Source organism: Harpia harpyja, chromosome 1, assembly GCF_026419915.1.
Source record: "Harpia harpyja isolate bHarHar1 chromosome 1, bHarHar1 primary haplotype, whole genome shotgun sequence".
NCBI lineage: Eukaryota > Metazoa > Chordata > Aves > Accipitriformes > Accipitridae > Harpia > Harpia harpyja.
This window is the reverse complement of record NC_068940.1, coordinates 28,741,804-28,757,430: the sequence shown is the minus strand read 5'-3', so window position 1 is coordinate 28,757,430 and position 15,627 is coordinate 28,741,804. Positions and strand designations below refer to the sequence as shown.

The 15,627-nt window shown below is 37.0% G+C and overlaps 1 protein-coding gene across 6 annotated transcripts in view; it reads left to right on the top strand.

The window, feature by feature from the left end:
- TENT4A (terminal nucleotidyltransferase 4A) overlaps positions 1-15,627 on the top strand; it is a 62,646-nt gene that overhangs the window by 9,697 nt on the left and 37,322 nt on the right. For all 6 annotated transcript variants that reach the window (XM_052782061.1, XM_052782082.1, XM_052782051.1 and 3 more), the window contains exons 2-7: positions 5,942-6,065; positions 7,591-7,637; positions 8,579-8,699; positions 10,304-10,411; positions 11,133-11,261; positions 12,361-12,574. In XM_052782061.1, the coding sequence (XP_052638021.1) occupies positions 5,942-6,065; positions 7,591-7,637; positions 8,579-8,699; positions 10,304-10,411; positions 11,133-11,261; positions 12,361-12,574 (743 nt within the window). The remainder of the gene's footprint in view (positions 1-5,941; positions 6,066-7,590; positions 7,638-8,578; positions 8,700-10,303; positions 10,412-11,132; positions 11,262-12,360; positions 12,575-15,627) is intronic.

Sequence of the window (15,627 nt, the reverse complement as noted above, 5' to 3'; positions counted from 1 at the left end):
TCGCTGCCTTCCATACAATTACAGTGACAAAGCTAACTGCTGTCTGAATTACTTAGTAATATGAGACTGATTTGGTGCAGCAGTACGGTCTGTGAACATAGCACTATGTCTTCATAGTTTCTCTCATCTGTAAGCCTAGAACATTGCATAGGGCATAGAGTACTATTACCTGAGTGTTACTGGTAGTGAGGAGGACTGGTATAAAAAAGTAAAGGCACCTGATGGGTGTTGTGAGTGGGATGGGAATTGTAAGTTCATCTCATCTTCTTGGTCATAGTTCTATTTTTGCTACTTTTGCAGATGTCTTAATCTTAGATAATATTGGAAAAATTCTGTATCTCAGAATATACTATTGCTTTCAATCATATATATATTCTCCTTTATTTCACTAAACTGTGTTCCTGAGTTTTAGACTGTAACACTGATTTCAACTATTGAATGCATTTGATTGTTGTAGTGTAAGATTTCATCTGCATTTCCATGATAATGCACTTGTGCTTTGCAGTAGTTGTAGGTGAAGGTGTAGTTCAACAGATTTCTGAAATATGCACAGTGGCTGCTGGGCCTTTCGCCATTTAATCTTGAGACAGTGAAGTCCTTGGGCATGTTTCTGAGTTCACACTTTTATGAAAGAACTTATCCTATTATTAGTAACCTTTATTTCAACAAAGCTTCTGTTGAAATGCTGCCTATGCCTCCCCATTTCTTTACCTCCCTTTCCTACTCACCCCTGGTGTTAAACCCACATGCTTTAACTGGGACATCTATTCTTTCCTTTTATAAGGATTCTTGGCTGATGCGTTAGACTTTTCAGTTAGAAAAATATTCTTTACTTACTGGAATGAGTATGTTTTTAAAAAGGATCAGTTGTTCCATGTAAATGATGCAGTCATAGCTCTGTCTGTTTCTTTAGAATAAATTAATGTGCTTAGTAGTGTAGACATGATGTTGAAAAGAAACATGCTTACTTTAGGGAGCAAAGTTGCTGTAGCTTTTCATTCACCTTCTAGTTTGTTGATGTTGTTTGAGAATTTCATTTCACTGCATTGAAGTTAGCCCTTGAAGTAACAAGTCAATGTCATATATAATAATAGTTGTAACAGTACAGTAAATGATGAGTAAAGTAAATGATCTCCTTTCTTAGAAACCTGCCTTTAAGGAAAAACACTACAAAAGTCTGAGAATGTCTCCTGAGTATTATTTTAACCTGAAGACTAGAAGTGTGTCTGTCTTTCCTAAAACAGTAAAAGGGATAAATTTTTGGTAAACAAAAGGTGTCAATTCTGTTGCATAGTTCAGCCTGTAAGCAGCAGATGTTTACTGTGTGTAGCAGTAATAGCATTAGTGAATGGTAGGTTCCTCCAGGCTGTTAAAATTAGCAAGCTGAATAGTGTAGCAAGTACAAGTAGCCTCTCTTCTGCATCCCTGCGTTCTAATCTTTTCCACCTTGCATTAAGAGTACTGTTAGATCTCACCAACAAGTTTCGTTCCCAGTGTTTCTATAAATATAGTGAAACTGCCTTGTGAAAAAGTCAATTAAAACGCTTATCTTTGCTAGGAAAGTAGTGTAATAGGCATCTTAAAATGTGATAGAAGATAGCTAGGTGCTGGGATGCTGCTAGAGCCCAAATTTTTTAAGACACCAGAAGGAGATTGAGAAAATTGACTCATGCTATATTTTGAAAGAAGTTCTATCTTTAAAAAAAAAAAAAAAAGAGTTAAGATGTTACTTATATCTGCATGTATATCATGTGCTGCAAATCGTAATTCTGTTCCTAATGTTTAAGATACTGTCACAGTATCTTACTTAAGTCACAGTACACTTACTTAAGAAGTAACAAGTGCTTATGAAGGTTGTAGAGACTACATCAGCAAAATACTGTTGTGTGAATATCCCGTTGTGATCTGGTTTTTCAGACACCAAATTATTCCTTCAGCTAATACAGAAGTTACTCTGAGATTAGTCCTAAGCAGCATACAGCATCTTGTTTTATGTATATCAGAGCTGCTTTTTTGTAACTGTGTTCCAATAACCTTGTCTGAGCAAAGATGTTTAGAGAAATGTAAACTATAGTAACATTACATTTTAAAAAAGTATCTTGGTTTTGAGAAGCTTCTTCAGGAGGAAGCCAAAAGGGTAAAATGCTTGAAAATGCTGTATTAAGATGGTTGTGTTGTCATATGCTGACTGTGAAGATAGCATTGATTCTTATCCAGGAGGATGTAGGCCAGGAAGATGATGTTATCTGAGAAGTAGAAGCTGTTGAATTAAGGAAAACTGGAAAGAGCAAACAAAATAGAAGTCTGTTAAGGCAGAGGGTTTGAGAACTGCTTTGCTAAGTGCATTAGAACCTGAAAACCTTGCACATCGAAAGCAAGAAACTTGCCAGAGTCACTAGGGCTCAGAGAGGCATGAAAGGGCACCCAAGAGAAGTCAGATCATGTAGTAAAAACTAAGTGAACTAATTGCATTGCTTTTTGTTAGAGAAGGGCTTAAGAGACTTCTCACCAGAACTTTCTTTGACTCCAGGCAACTGTCATTTTAAATTTCAGTAAGGAGCATCTAAATCCATCAGCAGAATGATAACTTTTACAGCCATGTCTGGTGATATATGCTGAAGAATTCCAGAGGAACTTAACCATGAAACCACAGCGTATGGTTTGAGCTTTAAATGAGTTTTGATTATCTAGCTCTTGTGCTGTTCCATGCAAACTGAAGCATTAAATGAAGTGTTGCCTTGCCAGTGCAAGGTAGAAAATATGAAGGTGACTTCTTAAAAAGTAGATCAGGGAAGTTAATGTAGACTAGTGATGGCTGATATTCTTTGGAGTCTTTTGTGATATAATTAAGAATTGTGACAGTGTATGTCATCTGAACAGAAGCTCAGTGGGGCAGTGAAGTGAGAGTACTTGTGTGGTTGCTATTTTTCTGACCTTGCTGACACACTAGGGGCTGCTTTTGAAAGACTACGCCGTGTATGGTAGAGGCTGCAGTGCGTAGGGGAACTGAGACTGCTTTTATTCTCCTCCTTCCCTAATATGGGATGGCTACCGTAAATGCATTTTTTTCAGGAATGTCTGGATCTCCTGGAGTGGTTGGATGGGGTTTGATAACAAAACAGAACTTATTTGTGTGAGTAAACATAAAGAAAGGAGCTAGTGCATGCTTTGATAAAGTTAGTTGTGCCTCACAGGTCTCATTTCCTTGGAGGCTTCATTGTTAATCCTTATTCGTGTGGTCAGTCTGATAACACAGAACTGTTGGGTTTTTTTTTTTTTTTGGAAGACTGTAAAAACTGAAGAGTCACAGGTTTGCTGGGCTTATGGGTTAACTGCTTAGAAGTAACCAAGGGAAAGAATGAATTATTTACTTTATAATAAGGGAAAGTTACCAGTGGAATTACTCAAGACTCTCTTGCCTGATATATTCATAAATACCTGGAGGGAAGAAATGATTGAGAAAAGGATAGAAAGGCTAATAGAAAGCTAGGACTGACTGCAAACAGTTGCAGTGGGAGTTCATTGTTCATTAGGTTATAAAATTGCTGATAAAATTAAATTCTAGTAAATATGGAATCACGAATCTGAAGAAAAATAATTCAGGCTGAATATACCCAGTGGGTGGGCTTTATGTTGGTGGTTATTGTTCAGAAAACACTTTGAAGCTCCTTTGTAATGGTTTCTTTTAAAGAGCAGGGGTATGCTCAGATATCCTCAAATAGCAGTTAGCAGCAATCCTTGCAAAGATATGGACAATAAAATGAAAACAGGTGTGTGTCATGGATTGAATGGCATAATTATATGTTGGCTCTGTGTGCATTTCTGGCCACCTGTCAGAAAACATGGTGCAGCTGAAAAGCTGAAGAAGGTCAGCAGTGATCAAACTTTGGACCTGTTCCTGTGTAAGGAGGGAAAAACAGATGAGGATTGCTAGCTTGAAAAAGAACTGGTGGATAGAGACAAGTGGATATGAATTGAGAGCCTGAGAAGTGTTACATTTGGAGATGAACTGCCAGTAATAACTCCCCCCCACCCCTCCAAGAAAAAGAACATCAGATAAGATCATTAACAGGCGACAATTTAAAATAAAGCACTTTTTTATTCTAATGCATACTTAAATTCTCATAGTATGCCATGAATAACAAAAGCATAAATGGACTAAAAATACCTGGAAAAATCAGTGGAAGAAAAGTCCTTTGAGCTAATACACATTATGGTTGGGATCTACCCCAAAAGTATGCCAAACGAAATTATTGGAGGCTTGGAAGGATTGCTGCAAGGGGTTTGGATAACTGCTTTGTCTTTTCTTGCTTTCACCTTGTATCTGCCTACTGCTGATTTTTGTAAGCAGGACAATGGGAGGTCTTTAGTTTGGCCCCACTGCTGTTAGGTGTATTCAAGTATTTTCTTCATTGGTTTTGTCATTTTGGAAAGGGGGGGCAGGTAAAGCATACTTTCTGGAAACAAAATAAAATAGGAGCATGTTAGTTTGTATTTTCTGTCTTGCTCTGAAGTTTTGAAATCAAGTAGATTCATCAACTAATTGAAATATTTAAGTCTGCTGCATAGTTAAATGTTCAATTGTGGATCCAGGCCAAGTTTAAGATCAGAGAAAGGGCAAACTGTAATTCTAAATCTGTATGCTTTTAGAGGTATCTTTGTGCTTTGGTGCTAAAAATCTGAATAGAATGTGGATAGAAAGGAATCCTGACACTTAAAAATTAGGCATATGGTCTTTTGGAGACTATCTGTTAGAGTGGGAATTCTCTAGTAAAATGAGTTACAAAAGTCTCAGGGGAAGAGTTAAGAATTCTCCCAGAGATGTATAAAATTTTCCTTTTGGAGGGCCAAGTATGTTGACTAAGGATTGAACCTGACTTTTTTTGGGGTGGGACGGACAGTATTTGGATTTCACTACAATGTTGAACTGATATGTTTCTTGAATTAGAGAGAAATCTTAGAAATATGTCAACATCAAAAAGAGGTTTTTGTAAAATATCACAGCAGTAGTTACTTGCTTTTTTTTTTTTTGCATGTCTTGGTGCTTTTCCATTGAAAGCAAACATGACGTTCACCTGAAAACTCTGATCTTCTTTCAAATTTGGCAGCAAGTGTGCTATAGTATCATGAGATGGGAAACAAAAGGACTTCACAGGTGTATAAAGATCCAGTGTCAGAACTCCTCATGTAACACTGGTATTAATGTACGTTACACTTGAGAATATATTTAATGCTTCTCACTTTGAGTAGTTCAGTTGGAACATTACTTCCTATATGAATGAATGGCTAATAAAGGGCTTGAGTGGTCAAAGGAATCACCGTTTGTCAAAGTGGACATTTTCACATCAAGGAATACTAAAATGTCCCTTTTATCACCCTCTACAAAAACTCATTAATGCCAGTGGCCTGTTTCCAAGTCCATGTAAACTTCCATGTACACAGAAGAACAAACCCCTGGAAGAACAAACTTCCTTGAAGATTTTAATTGTTCTTGTGCTGCTTCACATTTGGATCATTGTGTAGTTTTTAAGACTGTGCTTTGTTTTTTAAAGAAAATAATCTTTGGGAATCAGGAATTGAATCTGACCTTCACTGTTGAGCCAGTAAGAAGGTTAGTAAATGTCTGCTAGTGTTTGCATCCTGTGTCTTTTGACATCTTTAGCATTTAGGTAATGTGATGAGGGCCGATATGTAGGTATTGCTGAGGTTACTGTGAGGTGCTGCCATGAAAATCAAGTATGAATATATCTGTCCCAAATCCCAGATCCTAAACCCTCCAGTTTCCCATATGAAAGCCTAATTGTTGTGGTATTCACCTTTCTTAAAAGTACTGCTGGTTTTGGTTAAATTATGGTATTTAATAAAGCCTATGGCCTGTTTTTGTTGAAATTTATTGTAATAGTTAAATGGTCATTATAACTGATGCTACTTTCTACTTTAGACTACATGAAGAAATAATTGACTTCTATGACTTCATGTCCCCTCGTCCTGAAGAAGCAGCTATGAGAAGAGAAGTGGTGAAAAGAATAGAAACGGTCATCAAAGATCTTTGGCCTACAGCTGATGTGAGTGTAATTTAAGTGTTGGTTTGCTTCTCTAGTAAATTGTAGAGCTCAGTTCACTTAACCTTGCTATTATCTGTCTGTGTGTTAGAAATGAACAGATAAGTCTTCAAACTTAAGGCAATTGACTTAATATCACAGCTCTTGCAGTACTTGGCAGTTTATTTTAAAAAGTGGAGGAAATTTAAAAGCTAGATTTCAGGTTAATGAAGGCTACTGATAATTTTTTCATTTTGAGAACTGGGGATGTGAAGAACACTCCGCTTTAAGAAGTGTATTTCTTAAAGGCTTATTAAGTTGATTGTCTCTGCATAACTTCATTTTTAATGTTAAAGTGAGGCTGACTACCTATGTATCCATTTCTGCAAGGAGTCCTGACTCTCTGGATATTTGTAAATACAAATATTCTACAAAAGAACAGTTAAAAAACCCATATTTTTTTTGTACTCCTCACAAATTTGACATTCAAGGAATTACTTTAGCCCTGCTTTAGTGGGAAGGTTGGACTTGACTTCCTGAGGTATCTTGCAACCAAAGTTGTTGTAGTTTCAAACCCCTGGTTGGGGTAACAGTTTATTACCCCAAGAGTAAGTTTCCTCCAAACAAAAAACATCCAAAAGGAATGTAATGTAAACTGTATCTCTAGCATCACCTTTCTGATTACCAGATAGTAGCATTGTCATTAATAAGCAGAAAAACATTTCAAACCACTGATTTCATAGCCTTCCATGACAAAGAGTGAAGGCTGTGGCCACAGTACTGAGCTAAAGATACTATAAATCTCATCTACTTCATCCTCACCTGTGATTTCCCTTAGTAATAACATTTTTCTGGCTTGTGGGAACAGATATTAACACTGAAATGGCCCAGAGTTGCCCAGCCTTTACATAGGTCACTTCAAAGAAGTGAACTTGTAGATTGTGCTTTGCTGTAGCAGAGGAAGAACGTTTCAATTCTCTAGATTGGAAGCACGGTAAAGTATTTGATGTGGACCATGAATGTCTCTTCAGCATGCCTTCTTTTCCACACACAAACACTACCACAATTTCATAGTCACCTTTACAGTAAAATCTGGAGTATTTGTGTTTATCTGAATTATATGTTTAGAAGCACTTGCTGGTTTTTAAACCTAAAAATTTGGAAAAATGTTTCCCTTAAACTCTTCCAATTTCTGTAAAGCTGTTCCGTGAGGAAAGAAGGGAGCAGGAAGGAAGGAAATATGTAACACCTTATACTTCTGTTGAACTGGAAATAAATAGTGGAAAGGACTTGTTTCAAATGCTTGTGCTCTGTTGCTAGCAGGATTGGTAGTCATTTCATGTTAAAAAACCCCAATTGCTTCTAAAGTTGCATCTATAAAAGAAAGTGTATTTGTACAAGCTTAACAGAGTATGTAGTAAAGTAAGTTCAATAACTTTTTTCCTGGGCTATATCCTTAATAAGTCCAGAAAAATCTTAAGTCTTGTGAAAGTAAATGAAGTGAGCATTCATAATTACAAGATATTTCACTGGTGTTGGTTTTTTTCAGGTCCAGATATTTGGCAGCTTTAGTACAGGGCTTTATCTTCCAACTAGGTAAGTAATAATTTACTTTTATATAGAAGCTTGTCATCTTTTAGAGTAATGGTAAATTTCAAAGGTGAATTTAGACTGGAATGTGTAAACCTATCAAACTTCCAATAAAATTTTTGCCTAATGTCCCATGTCACAAAGGGAAGAGCTTTTGAACTTAGAGATCTGAGAAATATTTGATATATCATTGTACTGCTTTAGGTACTTACTGACCCTTTGGTGAATTACCTTTTCCTTGTGTCTGGGGTTAGTCTTTGGCTCTTTGTTTTCAAGATACAGTGAAATTGAATGTTTCATATTTCCTGTGTAAAGATCGTGTTTTGTTAAATAAGGTGAATTTCTAAGAGTGTGTCACTTATCACAGAGTTAATGTGCAAAGTCAGAGGAGTCATCGCAGCTGTGTTTCTCCATTTTTTTTTTTTGGAGAGCAAAATGTCTTATTTAATTCAGTGTTTTATATTGCTTAATGGTTCAAGAGATGGATGTAGAAAACCTGTGTAGCTGTGTCTTAAAGACTACGTTGTCTTTGCATCAATTACATTTTCAGTAGGAAAGCACTGGGAATTTCATTTCTATGAATAACAATAACTGATAAAAATTGTTTGGAGTATTGACATGCCTGTCAGCATGGGTAGATGAGGGATGGGATTGGGCTGTGGAAGTCAGAGGGGAGCGAGCAAGAAAGGTAAAAGGGAGAGAAGCTCAAAGAACTCATCAGAGAACTGAAAGCAAGAAACTAGAATACTACTTTGGGTCCTAAAGCACACTAGACCATCTCTTACTTAACATTGCTAAAGGAAGCTTATTGGGAGCCTAGATGAAAAGTTACAAAATGGTCACCCTGGAGGACTTGTAATATGTAGAATGCCAATTGTAGCATTTTTTTTTTGGTGGAATATTATGCTTGAGACTTCAGGATCTCATGCTGTATTCTTTTTGTCTAGTGATATTGATCTAGTTGTTTTTGGGAAATGGGAACGGCCCCCTTTACAGCTGCTGGAGCAAGCACTACGAAAACACAATGTGGCTGAGCCATATTCCATTAAAGTACTTGATAAAGCTACGGTAAGTAATAGTCTTTGGAATACTGAACTGAAAAGCTTTCAGACCACTTAAGATGTTGGTGATAAATAGTGTTCTTAAGTCATGAAGCAAATGATATTGTCTTAAGCACAATGTTTTGCTCTGCAAAATTTTAGTAGAATGTGTATGTACTTAGCAATAGCACACAGTTTTTTACGTGGACAGTGGTAATTCTCTGTACTATATCTACTGGAAGGCCATACTTTTTGCTTATGTTGTCAATAAAGATCTGAAAGTATTTGCAAAATATCTAGTAAAATAAATTAACTATTTGGATAATGTTTTTCCACTGACCTTTGAGAGGACTTTGTTTAGCCAGGGGCCAGTAACTAGAGCTATCCACCTTGAAACCCTGACTTTTCAGGTTGTCTTGTTTCTGATGGCATAGTGTAGTGTTCCAAACCCAGCATTTGTTTTTTTCCCTTCCAAAATATGCTACTTAAGAGCTTTATTTCATTTGTGAAACTGATGTGTAGTATCTCTTGCATCTGTCTTGTAAGCCTAAGGGATCACATTGAATATGGTAAAAACTTTATAGTATAAGAATTTTATGTTACTGAGCAAGTGGTGTTTTCCCCAGGAGACTAAGCATAGTATTCCAAACTTCTGTTAGCAAGCTGTTATGTTTTGTGGTCTCTTAAATAGGGTAACTCTTTTAGGTCCAGAAGATTCCTGTGGCTTGCATTGGAATAGCAGTACATTAACAGTAGCTCTGGTAATCTTTGGTTTACCTGAGAATGGGTTGGATTTTCAGAATCAGTGATACCAGTTAGTGATGGAAAATGGCACTAGGCTAGGCTTATCAATTCTACTAGCCTTTCTTATTTTATTCCCTCTGCTGTTGGTATAAAATGATGCTATACTTCTGATCTTTTTTGTTTTCCATTTCAGATTAAAAATACAAGAAATCCAATTTAAAATAAATGTTATCAGCTGAAGTTCAGGTTATGATTGTAAGACTATTTTGTAGGACACTGTCTTTGAGGTGGTGGTGTGAGACTGAACTACATATTCAGTAGTTCTGTAATAATTTCTTGCTGCCAGAAGAGGAAGTATTGCTGCTCCTGCTTTGCTTTTATCCATTCTGGCTTTCGTTTGACTCTGCAGTGAACCAGTTCAGCCTGATAAACCAACACACAGTGCTTTATTTTTTCTGCTAGGCTAGTCTTCTGTCAGTTTAGCAAGTGAATGGTGCAGTGCTGGGTCAGATGAATGCAGTTGCCACAGCTTATGAGAGTAGAATGTCTCCTATTAACAGCAGTGAGTCATTAAATTAAGTAAATTTAGTTGTCTTACAAAACATTCATATTGCAGCTATGAAGGCAGATATCAAATAGCTATGGGAGGGTACATGAGTGATCGTAAGTTAATGTGTTCATACATGCCTGTGTTTTTAGTTACCTCACTAAAAAGTATTCGCTTGTCAGTCAAGTTAAGATTATCTTTTCTCAAAACCACGCTTCCTTGTCTTGATAGTTGCATTCATTTGGACTCATAGTGTCCATGTGCCTTCAGTGAGTAAGCTGGAGAATAGCACCAGTGTTGCATTTCTGGGGATTTATAAAACCTTGTTTTAACCTTTTCAGGTACCAATAATAAAACTTACTGACCAGGAGACAGAAGTGAAAGTTGACATCAGTTTTAATGTAGAAACTGGTGTGAAGGCAGCTCGATTTATCAAGGAATACATGAAGGTATCAGCCATGTAATGAATGTTGTCCTACTTACCAAGGATGTGCTAAATGCTTAGCTAACCTTTTTTGGTATGGCTTAAGACTTTTGAAAATTTATTGCTGAAGACTATTTTCATTAATACTAATTAAACATGGATATTTAGTTTATTTTCTACTGGTATCTCTTCAGTGTTGCCTTCAAGTGATATGTGTTTGTGTGGATAAGCCTATACACTGAAAGGACTTCTACAATCATATCTAGGTCTGCAGATAGGTACTAAACTTTGCTTCTAAAGCAAGTCTGTTCAAGTTTTGCTTACCTTGAATTTAAGTGATGCTTGATTATGAATACTATCTTGCTAAATGTCTAAAACCAATTTTTCTGTAGCTACATAAAATAAGGTTTACTTTTATGCTCTGCAGTAAAAGTACTGTTCAGATGGAAAGCTTTGACTATGAGTGACACTGGCATTCAAAGAAGGATATAAAAATCTTCCTGTTTAGGGGGAAGAAATAAATTTGATATGTAAGCTGTTTGATTAAATAAGAGTTGAAGTCTATTAATCTGTTTCTAGAATTAAAAAAAAAAAGCATGTTTCTGTTCTTCCCGTGGAAACACTTTATAGCACACTACTGAATAACATTTTTGTATTAGAGGATGAATCTTCTTGTGTTGAGATTGTGTAGTTATTTGTTTTGGAATGTTGACATTGTAATTTATAAGACTTATTTTGCTTTGCAGAAATATTCTTTGCTGCCTTACTTGATTTTAGTATTAAAACAGTTCCTCCTTCAGAGGGACTTGAATGAAGTTTTTACTGGTGGAATTAGCTCTTACAGCCTAATTTTAATGGCAATTAGTTTCCTGCAGGTAAGTCTGTTCCTTATTTGTTTCTGTGTTCTTGAAAATATTTTGTTTTCTGTACTTATGCCCTGCTATGGTGCTGTTTCTTTGACTCCCATAGCAATGCACAGGTTTACTGTTACAGCTCCAGGTGTTTGATCACTGGCAGCTCCTACGGATTACCTCTCAAACCTCAAAGAACTTCTGTTCACTGTGTGAACTGAAACAGCAGCAGGAGCCTTGTGAGTGGCATAGAGGCTGTGCATTGCTTTCTATACCAGGGCCTGTGATGTGGATTATGCTACCTTCCTGGGCAGCCTAGTCTGGTACCTGAATCATCTTGCTGGTGTTTTGTAAATCTGCCAGTATGCAGTTTAAGTTTGTTGCTTCCTAGACTACTGATACTGAATGTGCAGAGTAGTTGATTTCAGTGTTTATTAAAATTATGAAATCGAACAGTCAAGTTGGTTTTTAATTATATGTTGGTTAGGTTTTGACATACTTAAAACTGGCAGGTATTGTAGGTAACTGATGAAATAGCTAATGAGTTATAACCGTTTCTAATAAATTTTTGTGATAGTAAGCTTTGTATGAGTACAGTGAGGTACAATGTTAGTGTCTCAGCAGCTGTGATAGAGGAAAAACCTACATATTCTGCTGCTGTTAATGATTAATTGAAATATTAGTATAGATTTTACATACTGTATAGAATATGGGGAGATTGAGAAAAGAACTGCATTTCAATTGGGGTAAATAGATTCCCTCCCTGCTTCTGAAAACATTAAGACTGATGGATTTTTCTATGAAAAATCAGGTATTGCTCTGTTACTAATTAAGCCGTAATGTAGCATGCAGTACTTCTTTATTGCTTTTGGCTTAGGGAAAAGAATTTACTAATCCTCAAAAAGCTGGAAGAGGAGAGAAGAAATCTTTGGATGCCAGATACTGCTGAAGTGCTGCCCCCTCTTGGTTATGTGAAAGTAGTTTAAGTACATGAAGAATTAATGACTCAATTCAGACTTGTGTAACGAGATTATACTCAGCTGTTTAAATGAGAGCTTTTTGTTGCACTGTTAGGCCTGAAAAGCATTAATTTTTAATAATTAACAACTGTTCTGTGTCACAGCTGCATCCAAGAATTGATGCCAGAAGAGCTGATGAAAACCTTGGAATGCTTCTGATAGAATTTTTTGAACTCTATGGAAGGAATTTTAACTACTTGAAAACTGGTATTAGAATAAAAAATGGAGGTGCCTATATTGCCAAAGAAGAAATCATGAAAGTCATGACTAATGGATACAGACCATCCATGCTATGTATTGAAGATCCTCTCCTGCCTGGTAAGATTGTACACTTCTTGCAATATTCTGGAGCTCTGGCTCAAGTTGTGCTCTCACAGCTTACATTAGAACCCCTGAAGTCTGTCAAATATGTTAAGAAGCTGCACTGAGAAGACACTGTTGCTGGTGTCGAGGTGCAGTTATGGAGATGGGCTAAGAGATAATGACCTGAAGTTTCCCGAGATTCATAGCCGGAGTAGATTGAATTGCATGCAAACAGCGCAGATACATAATGCGTTGGAGATTCGGAACTGTGTTGAATGTATAATAAGATTCTCTAACAGCGCTGAGGGGTAGCGAAAGAAAGAGGTCTCGGAAATCCCAGAAGGAGGTTTGTTAGTAGGAACAGCTCTCCATTGTTTATTATGAGAGAATGAGAATGGAAGGTGTAGCTTTTCCTGCCACAGTCTGTGGTGCCATACTTCAGATAAATTATACCATACAGTAAAGAAATGCCCCAGATGAGGTACCTCTTCTGCAGGGCAGTGCAGTAGAGACTGCACAGAAACATGGGTGTATATCCATGAATGTGTAGCAAGGCAGCAGCTGTATTATGGTGTTGGTGTGAAGAGTGGTTTGCATAACTGGCTTCTGTGCTGCACAGGGAGCTTTAGAGAATGCCAGTTATAGTTGCATGTACTTTTGAAAGTAACTACCTTAAAATATTTTTTTTTCTTTACGATTTGGTTTTGATTCAGTAACCTTCAAAGTAATCAAGATTAATTTTAGCTGAGCTCCTGAAAAAATTTTCCAGTTTTATAGTACTCTGTTTGGATACCATTTAGACTATCACAAGTAGCTGAAATTCCAAAACAGCTTTTTAACAAAGTCAATTTTCAGTTAATTTGGACTTCAGCATTTATATTTCTATAATGTAATTGGCACTCAAACTCCATACTGTCACGTCTTGTGGGTAGACTGCTTATGTATGGCACTTCTAAAGCAAATACCATGGATCAGTAGCTGAAGTCTGGCACCTTTCTAAATATTCAATATGCTGAATGTTCATAGTTTTCTAGAACAGGTTGCAAGCTAAGATACTTGTTTGTCTAACCACATCTCTGATATGTTTCTAGCTCTGAGTTTGTGTCCATCATGACTCTGCACTCGGCCAGGCGTAGGTGTGATTATGCAGAACTTTCATTGTGTTATTGAGATTTCCTTCAGTAGCTGTGTACTTACTTGCCTGAAGACCTGTTTGAGTAGCAGCATGAGCTGCATTTCTTCAAAAACCTTTACTGTCTCCAGTTCTGTTCCTTCCGATCTGCTGAGGACTGAAAGAGAAGAAATTACATACACTGCACAATATTTTAATCACTGCTAATAGTGCTTTGGAATTTTTTCTTCAATGACTCTTCAGAGAAGAAAAAAAATAAATAAATCGCAAGTCTAGTAGGGGCTCTGAACGGTTCCTCCTAGCACAAATCTTGCAGAAGCAAAGAAATGTAGTTTAGAAGAAAGATACTTATATGCTGTCAAAGAGTTGATAAGAATTAAATTTTAAATGAGGTTATATGGGCTGAGGTAATGTAATTCTTACAGTAAAGTGTTTTGGTAAGGGAAATGAAAGCTGACAATAGCTTGGTTACCTGACCACTATGTCCCATAGGGATATTTTCTGGCAGCTACCACAGAGCTTCAGAACTTGCCTGATGGAACTAGGAGGAAAATTATATAGAACATATGGGATGGCTCTTTGAATTGGATCTCATGAATACAGCCTCCTTAGATCTAGACTTAATTGCATATTCCTACAGTATCTAAAAGTACCTGTCAAGTGTATGTAGCTAATGTCTAGAATTTTGTTAATTAGTTTAGTTCTGTTATTGCTTGTGTCGCAGTACAAAAAACTTTTCCAGGGCTTCAGGTCCTTGCCCACAGTTGACAAGTCATCATCTCTGCTTGATTAGTTTGTGGTCAGATCCACTCAGTTTCTAACTCCATGAGGGTCAGTGCCAGTACTGTCGAGGAGATTGGAACAAGTATTTTGGTAAAGGGTGGACACAGATGTTTCTTGACTTAAGTTAGCATAAGCTGCTGTAGAGTTTTTTCCTCAAACCTGTTTTTGTACTGTATGCACAAGTTTTTAATCTTTTTTGTGATCCTTTTTTAGCCTGATCACAGCTTTCTCTAAAGTTCTGGTTGAGCCTTGGAAGAAGAGTTCCAAAGATGACTTCTTAATCCAGAAATCAGATAGAAAAATACAGGGATTAAAAAAAGCCTTTAAATTTCTCAAGATTATCTAAGTAGTGTAAAAGTCCCTCCTATGAGTGTATGCAGGAGTTCAGCAATAGGATGCTGAAAGGTGTAACTCATAAGAATAGCTTTAGACAGTCTTGTAGAGGACAGGATTAAGTTCAGTGGGATTAGTTTTTTTAAGTTGGAGGAACTGTTTTTTCTTCAGTGAGAAATGGTGATGTCTGGCTAACAGATAAGTGATGTCATCAGAAGGATATGATACCTCAGTTCTACCTGCTCAGTACCTTCTGTTAGTTCCTAGATTTGGAAGGAACAGGCATCAACCTGTTGTGTTGCTGTTTTGGTCATAGTGGGTTTTGCTCAGATTCTCTTGGGTCCTAGGACAGGGTAATGAGATGAAAATCTTTCCCTTAGCATCATCCAAAGAAGGGAGTTCCTATAAACACCTTGTAGCTGCCACCATTTCAGTTTCTCAAAGCAGTTGTCCTTTCTTTGATGTGTAAAAAGTGAAAGCATTAATTTAGGACAACTGCAAAGCGAGGCACTTGGAAGTCTGTTAACAGGAACATGTTGGAGCAGGGTAGATGATATTGTCCTAGAAGAGGTTTGTGCGGAGTTGGTCTAGCAGTATCCTGTCTTGGAAGACATGACTCTGGTTGCAGGTGACAAATCTTTTAGTCTGTGGTTGTAAAACAAACTTGGTGTTTATTCAGCAGGTTGTTAGGGAAGCTTATTATTTTATGCCTTTGTGAATCAGGTGATTACCAAAGTCCTTCAGTCATTTCTGATGCTCAGAACAGGATTGATTTTGATCTTTGTTCAGATTGGTAGTGGCAAGACTAGCTAAATCATGG